A 21,705-nucleotide genomic window follows, 5' to 3' on the forward strand; every position below is an offset into this window, starting at 1 on the left:
CCTACCAATCAAGTGTTTTCTCGAAATCAAACTTGGTGGAATCCTCATTCGTGGACATGGTGTTTATCGCTATGTCAACTGGTATCAGTGCAGTCAGAATGTACAGGTGTCTTCAGATGATGGCCATTTCTTTGCAAAGACTCTCTTCTTATAGACTGTCTCACTGAATATTGTTTAACAATGCGCAGTCAGCGTTACTGAACAGGGCCCAAGAAACCTGGTAGCTTTCCATTTTTATTCCTAAAACAATATATCCTGTGTTCCAAGGTTGGGAACGACTAACACTGTTCAACTTTCTTCATTATTATGCAATATACTTAATGTTTCCCATAACCCTAGAAAGAGCTCACAGTGTTTTAGCCAGTTATAGGCAGGATGTAGAAATCATATTATTATCCTGTTCAATTATTTAGACCCAAAGTTTTTTGCAAATGTTACGTTTATTTCCTATTCGATATTTGTTTTCTTTGCATTTACATGAAAACAAACCCAAACCCAGACAGGTTTTATATACAAATCATCATATAAAATGCATGAAGTTGACTTAATTCCACTTTTTAAAAATCTCTGTGTCTTTTGAATGCACGTTATTTCTCCTATAAATAACTAAGGTCATTTGCATATCAAAACATTGGGATCTGAGGCTACGTGAAGGCCATTACAGCTTGTTTCACTAAATCAAGGTTGTTATTGTTTTGCAGTGTGTAACAGCATTGTCTAATCTTTCCGTTAAACATAGATGTAAACAAACAGAACATGTAACCCTTTCTTGTAGGTGCATTATATTTAATAAATTTAGCTAATGTATTATGTATTTTTATTTTATTATATCAATTATATATTAGCATACCATACCTAACCTAACACAACTAAGGTGTAGCACAGTAATAAACACAAATCACCTCACACACCGCAGGAATGTGCTTTCCAAATTTATAAATAAATTTAATGCAAGGCCGGACCCAGAAGACCAGGGGGGGTGGGGGGGGGGGGGGTAAAATGTCAAAGGCCACCAACATCAAATAATAATAAAAATGTTATTTAATTTGCCTCTAAATTGGGAACTCATACGTATATATATATATATATATATATATATATATATATAGTATTTAGGGTGGTGCTAGGGGCTGGGGTTTGGGGGTTGGGTGTTACATTTGTAATGCGAAAAACCAAATGGCTATTGGTCGGACTCGTATGGGTTCAACCACTTTTTCATCCCGCAGACACAGCCCTGAATGTTCAAAATACGATAGCATTGCTTGGTCAATAACATCATTATTTCGATCTATGACTGCACGTGCTATTGTAGCAATGTGTAAACCACGTAAAATACAAGTTAGGTAGGGTATACAAATTCATTGAAAATGTATTAGTCGACATTCTTGTTATTGTTATTTGAGGAAAAATATGGGTAAATCGATAAACACTTCAGTTGATGTAAAATCGTGTATTAAGAACGTTTTCGATTATTTTTTGAAGATGAATATCAGCGCGGTAGACCTAGGTATGCTTCTTATCGAATTGTCGATCGAGTTGCCGCTGCACTTAAAGTTTCGGTTTCAACAGTAAAAAGAACTGAAAAACCTAAGCTCTACGAATCCAAGCACAGAAATCACTGTTAAAAAACGCGACCGAAAACTCATCGATTTATTTGATAAAGATGTTATTAGACGACGAGTATACAGATTTTATAGAGAGGGCGAATTACCTACATTACATAAGATTAACGTGGCTTTAAGGGAGGAATGTGGAATCAACATATCCATATCAACTTTACGAAGAACACTCCATGACCTCGATTTTAAATACCAACATATGTCTACAACCGGAAAAGTTATTTTTGAGGACGCCAATATATCAGACAGGAGACTGTCCTATCTCCATGAAATATCCAGTTTACGAGAACAGGGGTATTTAATAGTGTATCAAGATGAGACCTGGGTGAATGTCAACCACACAACATCCCACCACTGGACAGATATCCACCCGGGCACAAGTACCGCCAATCACCTGCCGAAATCAGACGCTGCTGATCGAGTTCCTAAACTCTGTTCGGTGACTGGGAAGGGAAAAAGACTTATTATTTGTCATGCTGGCTGTGATAAATATGGATTGATAGATGGCTGTGAATTGATCTTTGAGGCTAAAAAAACAGACGGAGACTATCATGGTGAGATGAATCATGAAAATTTCATCAAATGGTTCGAAGAACAACTTATGCCTTCTCTACCAGAACCTTCTGCTATCGTCATGGATAACGCAAGCTACCACAACAAATTAACTGAGATTACACGATGTCCTGCACTAAACGATAAAAAGGAAGAAATTCAGTCGTGGTCTACGAAACAAAAATATACCTTTGAGAGTAACATGACAAAGCCAGTTCTTTATGAACTTGTGAAAAGTAACAAATGTGCAAAGCAATTTGTTACTGATGATATTGCTGAACGCCGTGGGCACTTGTGTCTAAGACTGCCGCCAAGACATTCTGAACTCAATCCGATAGAACTGATCTGGAGTCAAGTCAAAGGGCACATAGCTCGTCATAATGATGGTAAAATGACCACGGTGCGGAGAGAACTTGCACATGCATTGAACTCTGTCACACCTACACACTTCTCTGACGCAGTTAAACATGTAATAAAGATCGAAGAAGATTTTAGAAAACAAAATAGTTTTATAAGAAATAAAATACCCCCTGTGATAGTCCCCCTTAACGAAGATAGTGATGAAGAAATGAGTTCGTCGACTGATGAAGTTATTTCTCCATACCCATCAGGAGTATTACTTTAATGTATGCATGAACTCTTTAACACCAAAAACAATTTATTTCCATATCATTCACTATCAAACAACCTAACAACCTATAAACTAATCGACTAGAAATGCATATAGACTACACATACATACAAGAGAAATGTTTATTTAACGACACACTCAACGCATTTGATATACGTTTATGTGGCGTCAGACAAAACGGTTAAGGAGCATTATGACAGTGAGAAAGAAACTCGCTACCGCCACATGGGCCACTGTTTTCGATAAGCAATTTTGATCAGCAATAAGGGACGTTTTATATGCACCATCCCATAGACAGGATAGCACATACCACAGCCTTTATACATCAGTTGTGGTGCACAGGCTGGAACTAGACACAACCCAATGGGTCCACCATGTGGGATCGATCAGCCGACCTACCATGAGCGAACGCTTTACCTCTGAGCTACGTCCCGCTCCATATACAAAAGAAGCCTTAAGTGGGGTTGGGGATATGCAGAGGGTCACACCTCCACCAACGCATGCATACCATATTCTTCTCTCTCTCTCTCTCCCTATAACCATATAACCATAGATTAAAATATGTTGAGTGCGTCGTTACATAAATGACGTATCTCTCTCTCTCTCTCTCTCTCTCTCTCTCTCTCTCTCTCTCTCTCTCTCTCTCTCTCTCTCTCTCTCCCTTCAGCGCGCGCTTGTGTATTCCACAATATAATTATAATATTTGATACATATTTTTTTTTCGAACTGAGGTTTTGTCACTTGAACTCCCCACCTGAATCCGCGCCTGCTTCGTGTTTACAGATATTTTCTTAAATATAGGTCATACTACGATTTGTGCGGATAGGACGATAGAACCGAACATTAGTTTGAAACGCACTATAGAATGATGCTTTTGATATGCAAATGACCTTATTATAGGAGAAATAACGTGCATTCAAAAGACACAGAGATTTTTAAAAAGTGGAATTAAGTCAACTTCATGCATTTTATATGATGATTTGTATATAAAACCTGTCGGGGGATTGGGTTTGTTTTCATGTAAATGCAAAGAAAACAAATATCGAATAGGAAATAAACGTAACATTTGCAAAAAACTTTGCGTCTAAATAATTGAACAGGATAATAGTGTTGCATACGCTATAGCTGGTCATGCATAGCAAGTGCTGGTTTATACCAGGTGTGACTGGAATATGTTATTTTCTTTCATGTGAGGGAATACATAAGTATTTGTTTTGCTCTAACTATACTCGTACTACGATAATAAAGAAGTAATACGAGAACATCACTGCTTATTATAATGTGTTGTGCTCATTTTCCTGAAGTACATTTTGCATGTAGCACAATTCTGATGTCAGCCTAACTCGTGTTTGAATATACTGACTTCACAACTGCCATATTTTGTAATATGTACTTGTCTTGTCTCGTTCAACACTGAAACACAGCTGAAACACAGCATCCTCGTGGCGTTCAAACGAATACCTAGACATTTGGCTATGTACATATGCGGGCTTTGTCTAATAATATTATTATATGGAAACAATATATGCCAGTCTTAACTGGTTTACACCAACACATGCTATATATGACCAGCTAAGGGATAAGCAATACAGTATCATTATTTGGCTATGACACGGAAAATGTTCTATTTAATGATGAAGAAAGTTGACCAGTTGTAGTTGATTGCAAACTTGGGAACACAAGTGATATTGTTTTAGGAAGAAAGGTTGGCGGCCACCAAATGTTGAGTCCCTGTATGAAAATGCATATTGCGTTTCGCTGAACAATCTTCAATATTCGATTGCCAGTAAGAAAAGTGTGCTTGCAAATGGTAATTCCATGGTAAAGTTGCATTTTCACAACGTTTTCATATTTAGTTCACTGACAAATCATGAGTATAAATGTAATGTATAACGATTTCCACTTTCTAAAATAAACATTGTGTTTAATTTCCACCATGGTGACAAATGTTATACTTCCGGCCCAGGTACACTTCACTTTTGGTGACCTCTGCTGCAGGACTATAAGCTATTTCAGTAGAATAAAGCTGTTTTAAAAATTCTTAGAATGCATTTTAATAGGTTATTGACCTCGTCACCAAATGTGTAAGAGTTCACACCCCAGTTTATCTTAGAATTTCTTTTATTATTGAAACTTTAACAAGATAATTTAAACAAAACTTTGAATGGCACTTCAATAGTTTCCGTATATTACGTCAACAATGCGATGACGTTTCAATATGATTATGGACGTCAAAGTTGCTCCACGTACATTTTACTAAATTTAGCATAAATTCGGGAAAATGTGAAGTGTGTCGCAATTTACTGTCTATGAGCATATCTAACGTATACAAGAAAACATTAAATTACTTGGTATGCATTTATAATATATTAAAGATGGCGAATCTGTCACAACGGGTAGCTGCTTGTGTTCTGCAGTGTGGATATCACCAAAACAGGTTAGTGTATTTATTATATAAAATTATCTTAGTAAAATAGTATTACACGACTTCGGACTTCCGAATTGCGCAGGCGCAACATTCCGGAAACAGCCGACCAAAGGTCGATGCAGCCTAGAAATGACATCTTTATTGTTGAAAGTACATTGTTGGTGTCTTTTGAATAGATTGTTCTGTAAATAAGCACGGGCGTAGTAAGGTGTCAAAAAGTGTGTTGTGGGAGAGCAGGCACACACACGCACACACGCACACACACACATATATATATATCAGGGGTCGCGGTAAGATGCGTCCATGCGTCCCAGGACGGAAAGCAGACTTGAACGCCTGCTCATCACCAAGAGTGATAATAAAACCGTCCCAGTTTATTTTCAAAGATGCATTCCATGGGCGTACATAGGACGGAAAGCAGACTTGAACGCCTGCTCATCACCAAGAGTGATAATAAAACCGTCCCAGTTTATTTTCAAAGATGCATTCCATGGGCGTACATAGGACGGAAAGCAGACTTGAACGCCTGCTCATCACCAAGAGTGATAATAAAACCGTCCCAGTTTATTTTCAAAGATGCATTCCATGGGCGTACATAGGACGGAAAGCAGACTTGAACGCCTGCTCATCACCAAGAGTGATAATAAAACCGTCCCAGTTTATTTTCAAAGATGCATTCCATGGGCGTACATAGGACGGAAAGCAGACTTGAACGCCTGCTCATCACCAAGAGTGATAATAAAACCGTCCCAGTTTATTTTCAAAGATGCATTCCATGGGCGTACATAGGACGGAAAGCAGACTTGAACGCCTGCTCATCACCAAGAGTGATAATAAAACCGTCCCAGTTTATTTTCAAAGATGCATTCCATGGGCGTACATAGGACGGAAAGCAGACTTGAACGCCTGCTCATCACCAAGAGTGATAATAAAACCGTCCCAGTTTATTTTCAAAGATGCATTCCATGGGCGTACATAGGACGGAAAGCAGACTTGAACGCCTGCTCATCACCAAGAGTGATAATAAAACCGTCCCAGTTTATTTTCAAAGATGCATTCCATGGGCGTACATAGGACGGAAAGCAGACTTGAACGCCTGCTCATCACCAAGAGTGATAATAAAACCGTCCCAGTTTATTTTCAAAGATGCATTCCATGGGCGTACATAGGACGGAAAGCAGACTTGAACGCCTGCTCATCACCAAGAGTGATAATAAAACCGTCCCAGTTTATTTTCAAAGATGCATTCCATGGGCGTACATAGGACGGAAAGCAGACTTGAACGCCTGCTCATCACCAAGAGTGATAATAAAACCGTCCCAGTTTATTTTCAAAGATGCATTCCATGGGCGTACATAGGACGGAAAGCAGACTTGAACGCCTGCTCATCACCAAGAGTGATAATAAAACCGTCCCAGTTTATTTTCAAAGATGCATTCCATGGGCGTACATAGGACGGAAAGCAGACTTGAACGCCTGCTCATCACCAAGAGTGATAATAAAACCGTCCCAGTTTATTTTCAAAGATGCATTCCATGGGCGTACATAGGACGGAAAGCAGACTTGAACGCCTGCTCATCACCAAGAGTGATAATAAAACCGTCCCAGTTTATTTTCAAAGATGCATTCCATGGGCGTACATAGGACGGAAAGCAGACTTGAACGCCTGCTCATCACCAAGAGTGATAATAAAACCGTCCCAGTTTATTTTCAAAGATGCATTCCATGGGCGTACATAGGATTTTGAAAAGGGGGGGGGGTGTGTGTTCCAAAATAGATTGCAGAGATATTGGGCATATATTTCTATGTTGAGTAAATATAATAATGTCAGATATATTAAATTATAAAAAAAGCGATTTCGGGGGGGGGGGGTCGGTCGAACCCATCGACGACAGACCCCCCCCCCCCCCCCCCCCCATGTACGCCCATGCATTCCAGACGCATGTTTATTCCATTATTTCATCATCACCACGTCCTAAGTGATCTGGACGCATGAAATCCATTAACTATGTCAAATAATCCGTCACTCATAATCCCGCAATGATCTCCGCTATAGTTCCCACTATAAACCTATTGTAAAAAATGAGTGAAAATCACTTTCTTCTCCTGATCGTCAAGACGAGTCTATATTTTGAAAGGTATACAGGACGCTTCGTTTGATTACGGTATATTCTCTCAGGCCGAAAGGCCAATGGAAATCCGGTACGTCATAATCATTGGGGTTTCCGTAAGCAGACCACGGGCTACCTTACTAACACTGTCCAGACCAAAGCCATGTTAGCAGTCGACATGTACCTTACTATAGACGGGTCTATTGGCCAGTGACGTCAAAGTACTGTGCGCGGCCATGTTTAGAATTACGTAATCGGTCCGCCATTAAGGGAGTGAAACTCGCACAATAATAACATGTGAAGGCATTGCATCTGGGTGCATTTTCAGTATTTATTACCTTTTTAGACATTTTGTGAAAGCAAAACCAGTATGTCAAACAATACAACCTCATTTAAAGATTGTAGATTCATATCAAAGTTGATGGAAGTGTATTAACCATTAAAAACGTAAATAATGAAGTATGTATATATACACGCGAACATAAAAGCATAACGAATAATTTAAACTTACGCAAACAAATATAATTTCCCTTGATACTTGTATAGCCTAATATATTGAACTTTAAAACAATATTTTAGCCTCAACAGACGAGGGTATCCGATGACACCCCCACCCCCACCCCGCCAGCCTAATCTCCTGTTTTGTTTTGTCAAAGTGGTTTGTTTTGTAATTAACTAGCATATGACAATCCAAAATTAAATAAGAGAAAGAAGAGAGGATCGGACTATTTAATAATTAAAAAAATAAATAATTTCGACATAAAATTTTGAACGCAGATCTAAAAGTTTAAAGTCCGATCGATATGTCCACGCGAGTGGCCTCGTTAAGGCCGTTTGGGTGCACAGCTTAAAGGGACGAGATGGGTTGCATCCCGTCAAGAAAACCCCTAGATTGACAGTCAATAGACGTTGAAGGTGTAGTGCTGTGCTGAAATACAGATCTTGAGAAGCCGGATCCGTCTGAACGAGAGAGAGTATCAGACTAGGGTATAGTCCAGTCGTCATGGGTTGGTATAGTGGTGCGGACGGGCCCGACTCCGGAGGATACGAGATGGTATTACTATAAAGCAAGGTAAAGTCTAGAAAAAGGGTAGTAGGGGCCGACCCCGCTTCCTATTTCTTCTTAGAGTGGGGCCGTCAATCTTTCAGTGCTGCTAGGACAGGCTCGGACATGTAGAGACTAGACGCGAACAACCGTGGCGTTCTGCAGAATGGCCGTCATACGAGACACAAAAAAACCCCAGTCGACAGTCAGACGGAGAAATGACGTCGAGGCAAGGAATCTCGCTAAAAAAGAATCCAACCTGGTGGTGCAGGCTGTCGAAACGAGAAGCGTTCCAGCATTCAATCAGTTCCAATGGCCGCATACATCCAAGCAGAAAACTTCATTTCGCTGACAAAAACAACAAAATGAAGGACCCCCAAGTCGAACACACGAAAGCACGTGCAGTGTGCACAAGCGAAACAAACACGTCTTACCGCGTGGAGCTCCAGACTGGGAATGAGAATGGTAGATCTTAATTAGTACATCAACAGAGAACATTTTAACGTTAGTTTCGTTGATGTACTCGATCGTGCTAATTAAACTGAAATTGGGTGGATTGTGACCTTGGACCCGTTCTTAAGTGGATTCGGTACAGGTTTTGATCCTTAGTCAGGGTACCCTAAAGAATATTTTGGCATCAGTTTCGTTGATGTACTCAACCATGCTAATTAAACTTCTAATTAATGCTAATTAGGGGCGTTCTTAAGTGGACTAAGTACAGATGACACTTAAGAATGGTAGATCTTAATTAGTACATCAACAGAGAACATTTTGATGTAGGTTTGATTGGTGTACTCAACCATGCTAATTAAACTTAAAATTTGGGGTATTTTGAGGGGCGGCCCCTCGGATTGGTACAGGAGATGACACTTAAGAATGGCCGTTTGGGGGTCCCACAGCCCACACCTACATATTCCAGGCCTCAGACCTTTTGTACTCGCAATGCTAATTAAACCTCTCTGGGCTCCCGGACTACATGGAAATGAGCCTATTCAGGAGCAAATGAGTCCACCGGAAAAAAAATTGACGCCTGGGAAAAAATCCTTAATGCTACCCCTGTATATATATATATATATATATATATATACACACGTATAAATCTATAAAAAACAACAACATCGCAGCTGCTACAAAGTGTGTGTGTGTGTGTGGGGGGGGGGGGGGGCACATTCCATCTTTGCCCCCCCCCCCCCCCCCCCCCGCTTCCTACGCAAGTGATGACATATTTTGGTTAAATATTTGCGAGATGTCACTTGAATTTAGTAAACCAACATGAAAGAAATGTGAAAAACGTTTGGTTTTACCAGAATATTTATAAATTTATTGATTTTTGAATCAAGGTTTGGGGTTTAATTTTGTTTGCCTCTTGGATTTTATCACTTACTGTTAGCAGTACACAGTTAGCGCCCTTGTGTACCCGCGAAAAGAGTTCGCTTATTATTTTTGCATAGATCGATGTTTGAAGGCTAATATGAAGTACATCCTTAATTAAGCTAGGTGATAGGTAAGGTTTTTCACCATTAGTACAAACAGTTTAGCTGTAATGAGGCTCAGTATTCATACACCGGGTTTCACTTGTGACAAAATTGAGGCGCAACCAGTTTTGGTAATTTTCAAAGAAGCTGCTTTTATGAAAAATGTAATAGCTAACCCGTTATTCAAAAGATGATTGTTATACGGTTTGGTAAGCAAAGTTTCCATAAATATAGGTATCCCCATGGGTGTGAACACAATAAAAAAAATGCATCGCAAATCATGAAGTTTGGAGACACATTTTGGAATATAACACAACAATTTAACTCAAAATATATATACTACTCAAAAGAATTTAAGGGTCAAAAATGTATAACCAAATAAGTTTCAGAGTGTATTAGATTGATGATGTAAACTACACCAATTTTTTTATTTATTGAAAGAAAGTCACATGACATGCTGTCAAAGTTGAAGGTTGTCAAACATGGATTTTTTTATTTATTGTTCCATATTTACAAAAAAACACAAATAAACGTCACTGTATACAAGAAAGTCACATGACATGCTGTCAAAGTTGAAGGTTGTCAAACATGGATTTTACACATTAGAACATTCGTTTAATAGTGTGTGAATCCACCCCTGGCGCGAATACACTCGACACATCGTTGCCTCATGCTGTTGATCAGACGTCTGAAGAACTCTTGGGGAATGGCCTGCCACTCTGCCATAAGAAGTTGACCCAGACCATGAAGGTTGGCCGGAGGGGCATGGTTATCCCGAACTCTCCTGCCTAATTCGTCCCAGGCGTTCTCTATTTGGGCCAAGTCAGGCGAATATGCTGGCCAATCCATCCTGGCGATACCTTGTTGTCTGAGAAAGTCCGTTACCACCCTGGCGCGGTGGGGTCTGGCATTGTCATCCTGCAGAACTGCCCCGCCGCCAATCTGCTGAAGGCCTGGGAGAACCAACGGCCGGATAATATCATTCAGATAGCGGATTCCATTCAGATTGCCATCCACCACATAGAGGTGACGTTGTCTGACGTTAACGTCAGCGAAGCGCTCCCCAGGACGTCTGTAGACACGAACCCGACCGTCGTTGAACTGGAGACTAAACCTGGACTCATCAGTGAACATCACTCGACCCCACTGAACACGTTGCCACCGCAGATAAAGCGTGCACCAGTGACGTCTGGCCGTTCTGTGACGTGGTAGGTGTGGTGGTCGAACAGCCTGGCGACGGCAGCGTAGATTATTGACTCTCAGACGATTGCGTATGGTTTGATCAGACACTCGAGTTCCAGTCGCAGTCCGCAGATTGTCACGTAATCGGCGTGCAGTGGTTGTGCGTTGACGTAGAGCCATATTGGTGATGTAGCGGTCCTTTTTATTTGTAGTGCTTCGGGGTCTTCCCGAACGTGGACGATTTCGAACAGAATTCGTTGCTTGGTACCGTTGCCACAGTCGGCCAACGACACTGACTGACACCAAGTCTCAGAGCAACATTTCTTTGCGTATTGCCATCCTGAAGCCAAGCAATAGCCCTTCCTCGATCTTCGATAGTCAGTTGAAGTCGTACCATTGTCGAATTTGGAGTGTGCACCGTACACGAACGCAAGCTCCAATTATACGAAAATTCAGCATTGGGAACATGGAATACACGTGCAAACCGTGCAAATGAAGCGCTTTGTGAAAAAAGCAAGTTATGGGCACTTAGCAGACCTTTCACTTTCGCCCTAATTTACGTGCAAGTGTAAGCATGTTTTCGCCATTAGAACTAGTCGACAGTGTCAGTGACAGTGGATTTTAATTCATTTATAGGTTGCTTAGACCCACTTTTGTCAAAATGGAACAATACCATGCGTGACATTATGGTCTAGCTAATATAATTGACATTCAGAAAATAATGTCGAAAATATCGTCTGACCCTTAAATTCTTTTGAGTAGTATATATATATTTAAAATAATTCCTCTTTATAATTATGACCCTATAGTACATGTATTAGTAATTTCCTTGAGTCTAAAAATACCTGTATCTTTCTTTGTTTTTGAACCATAGGTTGGCATTTAGGATGCCAGGAGATGGGTATGCATAAATCTCAGCTAAATATTCACAAATAACTGTGGTCTTCTACATACTAATTATCCTTATTAATCTTTTCGTCATATGACACCTATTGTCACGGGGATTCTATAATACCCGTAACTGAATAAAACACGATTATCAAAATATCTCTCCTAACTGTATATCTATTAGATCTCTCTGTAACAGGCGGTTAAACCCTAGTATGGCTCGTCTAGGTATGATCAGAGATACGATCTTATATAAAGTATATATTATTATAGCACGTTTAGTTCACTAGAAACACAACAAAAACACAATACACTTTGGAATCTGTATTAATCTACGCTGACAAATGTACAGCCGTAGTAGTTAATTAATAACAACAATAATAAGAACCCAGAACTGATCACTTAATTAGTTAATCTCTGGGTGTCTAGTTACACAATATGCGAATCAATTCACCGTGACACAACACCCACACGTGTGATAATTGAGAAACGCTTCCAGGAGAAGTTAATTAATAAAGGAATTACAACACCATTCCTAACTGGTTAATTTTTAATTAACCCTTACTACTCGTTCAGTAACGTGTGATAATTTAGAAACGCTTCCAGGGGAACTTAATTAATAAAGGAATTACAGCTCTATTCCTAATGGGTTAATTTTTAATTAACCCTAACTACTCATTCAGTAACCTTGTAACACAGAATTAATACTGGTACCTATCACAATAAAGACAATAACCTACAGTTTACCTAGGTCGTCTAGGATGACTGGCTAAGCTTTATATTACCACATACTCGTATAATGTTAGAACAAAAAGTCTACGATTTACTTCGTCAGATGACCGAAGACACTGTCTAAAGAATATTGGTATAATACAGTATTAAAATATTTAAAAGTCACATCAATCACATCAAGTTTATACACAGAGCTAATATAGATCGTTCAGTGGACGACGTCCGTGATCCCCTGGAGCCTTCCTAGTTCATTCTCCTCATAACTCTAAAACACTCGCTATTTATTATAAATCGAAATATCGCCTGGGGGTAAATCGCGGCACCGAATCTTATCATCTGATATTTCCACCGCGACCAAGCGGTATTTTTTTCCTCAGATCGTCAGACTTAATGTCGCCAGTTCGCTAGAGATTCCACGGTCGCGCGGAGGTATTACGTAACTACTGGCCACATGGCCTCCACACCTGCTCTGGGTGTGTATTAGGCGTACAGCTCGAGGACTGTCGCGCAGAAGAATTACGTAACAAGTTGCCCACCTGGATAAGTGCAATGAACTGCACACGGCCCTCTAACACAATTAATATCGCCACAGGCGAAAAGAAATTAAGAGCATGTACCGTCACACCTATAATAAATCTTTCTACCTTCACTATGATATTCGTCAATAGAGCCTTTCTCACGAACGTAGGCTGGAGTTGTGACATTTTTCATTACAGTGTAATCTTAGGTTATTTATGTCAGAACAAATGTAGACATAGGTGTCCGCTAAGTTCACACACCCCCCCCCCCCCTCCTCCCCCGATCCAGACCAAGCTACACCCCTGGTTTTGTAATACTGAATACAGGCCCGTATTTTTATTATTATTATGGGGTTTTTTTCTTCTTTTTTATGGGGGGGGGGGGGGGGGGGGGGTTCTGTAGTTCATCCGGGAATGTTTTGAAGAAAGCAAACGACAATCATAAATCGATTTATTATACCTCACAGATGAACAAAATGATTGGTGCTAGCCTTGTATTTTTGGCAAGGCGTCATAATGACGCCATCAAAGATGGCGGCCATTTTGAATTTTGCATTTATCAAAATTAGACCATAAATAAGTTATTTCTCGGTCATTCAACATAAACAAGGTATCAAAATAATCAGAATAAGGAGCTTAAACAGTTTATGTTGACTAATAATTTCATTTCAGGTTGTTTATTAAGTTTTCTTTTGTTTTGGTATGTTTTGATATAAGTTAAAGGTTGTAAGCCTAGACAAGAGTTAAGTTTCTTTAATGTATCAAATTAAAGGCACTAACAGGGTAACTCTAGTTATTAGACAATGTAAAATGTGTTTGTCTATTGCACTTGTTACCATTAAAGTGTTTGTAATAGCATCAAGTGCAAAAGCAGAAACAAAAATATGTAGCTCGGTAACTTTGTAAAGTCTGAATACGTTATATACTTGTGCAGTTCGTGTTAGCGGTAATTTATCGCATCATGTTTGTTTTCACCTAAATATCCCAAAATTAATTCTGATACACTGGTCTTGTTGTTTGAAATTATAATAGGCTACTACGCATACATATATGATTCCTTTAATTATATCTTGAGCCATTACTTTACCTACATCAGAAACTGTTTGCTTGTTCATATCATTTGAATAATTGAAAACCTTTTAAAGATAGTTTTTCTTCTTTCTTATATTTTTATGTGGCATCGGTTCCATAAATGCATGGAATCCTGTAAGCATTTTGAAGAGTGTATTGGTGAGATAAATTGCCTAAGACATCATGAATTAGTTTTAAGGATTCCCCTCAAGACCGTTTTATCTCGCAGCTCCACGTTCTTTGCTTTCAAACTACGGTAAGACCCTACAGAAAGCTAGTTACCTAGTTAAGTCAGAGGACGCTACACGCTCACAATTGTTTGATAAGTACTCTGTCTAAAACGTTTCCAACAATTCACAAATGACACAGCATTTCTAGAGATGACTAACATATTTATGATCATATTCAAGCCAAAACATAAATATGTGCTAGGTAACTTGCAAGAGACAGAAACACATATACACATACGCGCATACACACACACTTTCTGGTCATTATACGACAGGAACATCTGTGGGGCAGGATAACTAATTTTCAGATTCATTTTCAAGGATTCTAATGAGGTAATCAAACAGGCATTTGCAAACTTAGGTAAAGAACCAGTTCTGGATAAAATAACAATTAATTAGATTGGTATATATGCGCTGTGTATTTCAAAGAACAATAACTAGGGTATACTTAAGGTGGTGGAAACACGATTGATCCGAAAAACTAACACTCACAAGAGCTGCACTTAAATGTATGACAATGTAATGACGTGCTATCATTTTCATAAACTTCAATTTTAACGACTATGAAGTGATTTTTATGGCGATGATGTCTAAAAATAAAACCAGACCAAGCTGATGAAGCAATCAAAACTGGTAGGGCGATCCAAATCGAGCTTATACAATTCAAACTAGGGAAAACATTCAGATGTCCATTACAAGAAAATTATTCACACGTTACAAGGCTCTTCTCAGATGTCCCCTCTATTCTCCAAACTCTCAAATGCCTCCCAAAATAAAGCCACGAATGAACTTGCTACTACCACTCTCTGCAGTGAGCTGTGTCACTGAAACACAATAATACAATTGATTCCAGCACAGTGCATCATCAAAGAAACCGAAGAAGCAGATACGCTAGCAGAGGAGGGGGAGATTTCAAATGCCCCAAGGTGAGCCACAAATTACATATGAGGAGATGAAGGCTTCAGTAAAGCTCTGATAAAAGAGGTGGTGGCTACAGCAAAGCAGCTACTACAAACTTTCCAGAGAAGACTAGGCGATGAACTGTCCACTGTAGATCCAATTACCACATGTATACAAAATTCCGAGTGGAAGACACAGGAATGTACCATTGTGTCACAGCCCCCATGACTATAATTTTCTGCAATATTGTCTCACCTACCAGGGTCAGATAAACCCCTGATTGAGTCTGCTCGCCTCAGGGAGAACCTGTAATGAACAGCAATATTTATTCGAGCTACCGGAGGTCCCAATCTCAGCATATGAAGGAGGTTGAAGAGGAGAAGAAATACAACAATCTGAATGACAAAACCATTATCCACAATCAAGACCGTATCTCTGCACAATACAAAGTCGAATGGGTATTTGACAAAATAGTGATTGATTCCACAAATCTCTATTTAGTGCCTCATCTATAGGACAGCCACCCCCGAGGATATCGTTTACTGGGCCCCGTGTTCGAAACCCCAGTGGTATATGAGCACGTAAAACTAGTTACCTGCCTACCTACTGGGTCCCGTTCCACGAAGGAATCTTAGCGCTAAGATCAGCTGGAGTGGATAACTACCTTCGTGGAACGGGGCCCTGGACAATACATCCTTCCTGCATTGTTACACAGATGCTAGGACTACCACTCAAACTAGTTTACTAAATTAAAATAGTACAGGACAGATCTTGTTGGAATACATATAGCTGTGATGACGTGCACTTATGAATCAGTGTGAAAACAGACACTGCAATAGCCGGAAATGCAAACACAAAATTTCTTTGTATATTCAGGGAGAGGTAAGTATTCTTGTAATGCCAATTCCTCTTTTCTTTGGTTTCTAGCCAAGACACAGAGTGGCTATAGTCTTGATGACGCCATCTACAATGCGACTATCGTCACCATGCGTATGACCATACTGTGGCTACGTTTATCCCCATACTAGCTCTCCCTTTACTGCATGTCATTATGGTGCTACGTATGTGAATTACAATTATCCAATGGGATAAAATACGGTATAATTATACAAGAAACCGATGAAACATTTTCTATTCATTGAATAAAACAAAATTGTGCAAATGTTGATGTTTGTTACTATTGGATTGTATAAAAAATACACCAATACAAAAGGAAACTTTATTTACATCCTCCCCATCACCCTGAAATGGCCAAACTGTTATCATTAGATCTATATAGGCTATTTAAGCTCTTTGGTTTGATCATTTTAGCATCTTGTTTGTAAAGATTAACCTAGAAATAAGAGTTTTATTATTCATTTTAGATTATTGATGAATTCAAAATGGCCGCCATATTTGATGACGTCATTATGACGCCCTGCCAAAAATTCAAGACTGGCACCAACAATTTTCTTCATCTGTGAGGTATCAATCTAATTAAAATCAGCTCCACTATTACATGTGGATCTAACAGCAGCCAGTTGGAGCTCATGTCCACCAATCAAAACCTTACTTGCAGAATCATGCCAGTGATTTGAAAATAATTTGAAAATATTCCGAATTATCCTGAGGGTATACGATATGTTTCATGTGAATTACGAATGCCTTATTTAGACCAGTAGAACTAATTTTAATCGGATTGCTAACAACACTGCGTAGTCTCCAATGTCCAGGTAACATTTCGTCTGTAAATAATAATTTAAATATTGACCAATCAGACTTCGCCTTTTATAACGTTATTTGTGTTTTAAGTCAACAGAAACAGAATAACAAAAGACATGCTTGTCACATGTTTACTTAAGACTTCTGACTTCCACCCAAGAAATTCGCACCTTCCGGTGTGTGTGACTAACAGAACGAAACCACAAATGACTATATTAACTAATTAAGATATCATAACATCCCTTTTTCTTGCAAATAAACTAGGACACCCCAGTGTTATCAAAATCATAATTAAAAATCCAAAACACACACAGTTCTTGTTTTACTGAAATAGAAAGTTATTTATATAGCAACTAAAGAAATTCTACCACTTGTTTGGTTAATTAATGTCCAATTATTCACTTAAGTATTAATGTCAGTGTTTATCAGTGCTGTGATTATTAATAAGTAGTTCATTTCACAAAATCAGGTCTTTGGACAGGTTTGATCACGCGACCATAACGCGACTTTTGAGGGGTCTGAGAGTTGTGAATTGGCGGAACCCTTGGCTTGGCTTTACCTGGGCTCCCAGCTTTTTCCATTTTTGTAGAATCTGGGATCATGTCTGAATCTAGCTGTTTGGTTTCCTTTTCATCAACTGTGCTTTGTTTTGAACTTGTCATTTCTGGCATCACCGTCTTTTTGATATGGACCCTGTTTCTTCTGTACACATTATTTCCAGACTGTATTTCGTAAGACCGGTGGTCCAGTCGCTTGACTACAGTACCTTTTGCCCATTCCTTATCGGATCCGAGTTCAAAAGGCTGCATACGAACAGAATCACCTTCACGAAGAGGTTTTAGGTCTTTGGCGTTTCTGTTGTAATAATGCATTTGTTTCTCTTTGCTGTTCTGTAGCTTGTTTCGTTCTGAGACAGGATCAACAACACTTGGTTTGAGAAGTGTTTTGTTCATAGGCAGAAGAGTTCGCGTTCTACGGTTCATGAGTTTCTGAGCTGGACTTCTGTTAGTAGACTGAGTTGGGGTATTTCTGTGATTCAGTAGACCAAGGTATGGATCAGAGTGTGATTTTATGGCCTTTTTCATGATTCTCTTGACGGTTTTCACAGCTGATTCTGCCATCCCATTTGCTCGTGGATTATGCGGACTGGAAGTATAGTGCTCGAAATCCCATTTCTTGGCCAATTTGCAGAACTCATCAGACACAAGTTGTGGTCCATTGTCACTCACAAGTTGACAAGGCAGTCCATGTCTGGCAAACTGAAGTTTCAGTTTTCTGATTACCATTTTAGTTTCAGTATTTTCAAGATGATCAACTTCAATGAAGTTACTGTAGTAGTCTACAATGACTAAGTAGTTATGTCCCTTGAAAGTGAAGAGATCAATGCCAACTTTTTCCCATGGGCGAGTTGGTACTTCGTGAGGCATTAGAGTTTCCTTTTGTTGACACGTCTCAAATAAGTGACAGGTTTCACATGCTGATACATAGTGTTTGATCTCAGCACTCATTCCTGGCCAAAACAAACATTCACGTGCACGCTGCAAACAACTTTCTTCACCAAGATGAGCGTTATCATGTACAGACTTTTTCATCTCACTTCGAAGACTTTTAGGAATTACTGATGTTTCTCCTTTAAACACCAAACCATCCTGGATAGTCATCTCATCTCTAAAACTAGTACGGTAACAGTTGTTCTGGAACCATATCTCTGGTTTCAGGCCAGCCTTTTATGATTGCAGTGCATAACATCGACATAGTCTCATCTTTTTGAGTTTCTTGGCGAATCTGTTCCAGTCGTTCCTTTCGAATTGGTAAGAAACTAGCCATGTTGACAGATTCTTCATGAACAGTATTGTCAGTCTCAGGAAGATAAGCTCTGCTCAGCATATCGGCTACATACATTTCTTTGCCTGGCGTATATTTTACAGTTATGTTGTAAGCCTGAAGTCTTCTCGGGGCTCTGTTTAGTGGCTTGTTGAGAATATTCTGAAGTGGTTTGTGGTCAGACACAACTATGACAGGTCGTCCAAATGTGTACTGATGGAAACGTTCAAGTGATGTGACAATTGCTAGCATTTCCTTCTCTATTATAGCATACCGTGTTTCGGCATCACTGAGAGCTTTACTCATGTACGCTATTGGGTGTCCTTTTTGGAGTAATGCTGCTCCAATCCCCTTATCAGAAGCATCACATTGGATTTCCAAATCTTCTTTCGGATCATAATACACCAATACTGGCGCATTGGATACAACCTTTTTGATATTTAGAAAGGCTTTTTCATGTTCGTCTGTCCACACAAAGTTCACCAGTTTATCAGTCTTTGGATCCTTATGCGTTAGTTGTCGCAATGGTTCCATAATTTCAGAGAGGTGAGGCAGGAACTTAGAGAGATAGGCTACAGTTCCGTTTAAACGTTGGACAGCAGCAGCATCCTTTGGTCTCGGCATTTCGACTACTGCCTTTACCTTTTCTGGATCAGCCTGCAAACCTTCACTGCTGATGATATGTCCCAGGAAAGAGATCCGTTTCATGCGGAATTTGTATTTTGATTTGTTCAGCTTGATTCCCAGAGTAAGACAACGATCAAGCAACTTGTAAAGTTTATCATCATGATCTGCAGCTGCTTCTTTGTCGTTGCTTCCAACGCCATACACAATGACATCATCAGTTACACATATGACATTTTCAAAGTTACTGAGAGCTTGGTGCAGTCTCTTTTGGAAGATTTCACCACTAACCGAAAGACCAAATGGCAACAGCAGCCACTTGTATCGACCAAATGGTGTTTGAAAACAAGTCAACTTGGATGATTCATCATCAAGTCTCAGGTGCCCGTAACCATGACGGAGATCCAATTTTGAGAAAATCCTTGCTTGAGTCAAATTAGGTAACGCATCATCGAGAGTAGGCATGAGATAGTGCTCTCTTTTCAGTGCAGAATTCAGTGCCTTTGGGTCAATGCAGATGCGAAATTCACTCGACTTCTTAGTTGTCACCACCATCTGGCTTACCCAAGCAGAAGGCTCATCTACAGTTTCCAAGACCTTGAACTCGACCATTCTGTCAAGTTCTTTCTTTACCTTGTCCTTAAGATGTACAGGAAGACGTCTAGCAGGAAGAACTATTGGTGTAACATTTTCATCCACTTGTAGATGGACAGTCCCAGGTAGGTCACCAATTTCGTTGCTAAACACGTCATCATATTTCTTTATGTCATCCACAGAGGCCACCAGGAAGTTATCATAGTTTATATGAATCAGATCCATCTGTTCTGAAGCACGCTTACCAAGAATTGGCTGTAGGTCTTGTTTTACGATTTGCTGGATTTTTCAGAATTGTCCTGCAAGTGCCAAGAGGGTTCAGGTTCGACTTGTTCCACATTTTCAGAGTCATTTCGGTCTGCCTTAACTTAGTGTTTTTCACGAACTTCTTTGGCAGTATATTAACTGAGGATCCACTATCTATCTGAAATTTTACAGGTTTTCCAGCAATTTCCATTTTCGCAAAGACAGTCTTTTGGGAGTCGCCCACTGACTGGATCAGCTCACAATCGGATTCGACAGTGTTAGAGCCATCGTCGATGTGGTGTACTTTCGTTTGAGGACACTTAACAGCAAAGTGGTTCATTTGCTTGCACTTGGAACAAGATTTTCCCCATGCAGCACATAGTTTCTTTTGGAAAACATGTCTCTTCCCACAGAATTTGCAGAGTTTCTTATTCTCCGAAGAAGAGAAGCGAGTTTCAGCAGATCTGGATTTGTTCTGAGCAGGTTTTGTTCTACGAGATTGCAGTTTGTGAATTTCTTCAGATAGAGATGGTGTCGCAATCGCACCCATCTGCGTAGATGCAGCTTCATCACTTTTGCAGATGTCGGAACAAGTTTTTAGAGTAAGTTTGCGTTCTTGTAACAAACGTTTGCGAGTGGTATTGTCTTGTATACCTAGCACAATACGGTCTCTTATCAGACTATCATGTAAGTCACCACAATTGCAAGTTTTGGCAAGATATTTTAGAGAAGCATAGTAAGCATCAAATGTTTCACCTATTTTCTGGTTTCTCTGGTTGAAAATGTATCTTTCGTAAATCTCATTTATCTCTCCCGCAAAGAACTTGTCAAACTTATGAATGATAACATCTAGCTGTGTTCGATCTTCCCCATCCTCATATTCAAAACCGTTATAGATTTCCAGTGCCTCTTGACCAGTAGTTACTAGGAAAAGAGCTATTTTATACTGTTCAGTATGCGCAGACAATCGAGATACGATAACATAATTGTCCCACATCTGTTTCCATAGAGACCATTTTTTCTGAACATTTTCAGACGAAAGAATTAGTGGACCAGGTGCTTTAATATGTGGCACTGGTACAGCAGGAGGTGAATTATCAGTGTCAGAATCGCTGGACATTTCAACTAAAATCTATCTTTGCAAGACGAAGGTACAGTTGTGACGTCTCTTTTTTTTTTTTCGTGCAGTATACTTTTCCACACGTCGGCGCGGTAACTGTGCTTTTCACGGTACTCGAAACAGATTACGAGTAATCGTTGAGAGTTGGGGTTCAGAGAGTTATCCTAATACCAATTTAAGCGACGTTTACCGCTGCCACCATGTTTTAAGTCAA

General features: G+C 39.6%; 1 protein-coding gene across 1 annotated transcript; it reads right to left on the reverse strand.

Annotated features, from left to right (window-relative positions):
* Nucleotides 1-20,366: 20,366 nt before the first annotated feature.
* LOC121370058 lies at nt 20,367-21,491 on the reverse strand. Its single transcript, XM_041495158.1, has one exon. It carries the CDS (start codon nt 21,489-21,491, stop codon nt 20,367-20,369), a length of 1,125 nt encoding a protein of 374 aa, XP_041351092.1.
* Between the last annotated feature and the right edge of the window lie 214 nt (nt 21,492-21,705).

Source organism: Gigantopelta aegis, chromosome 4 (assembly GCF_016097555.1).
Source record: "Gigantopelta aegis isolate Gae_Host chromosome 4, Gae_host_genome, whole genome shotgun sequence".
NCBI lineage: Eukaryota > Metazoa > Mollusca > Gastropoda > Neomphalida > Peltospiridae > Gigantopelta > Gigantopelta aegis.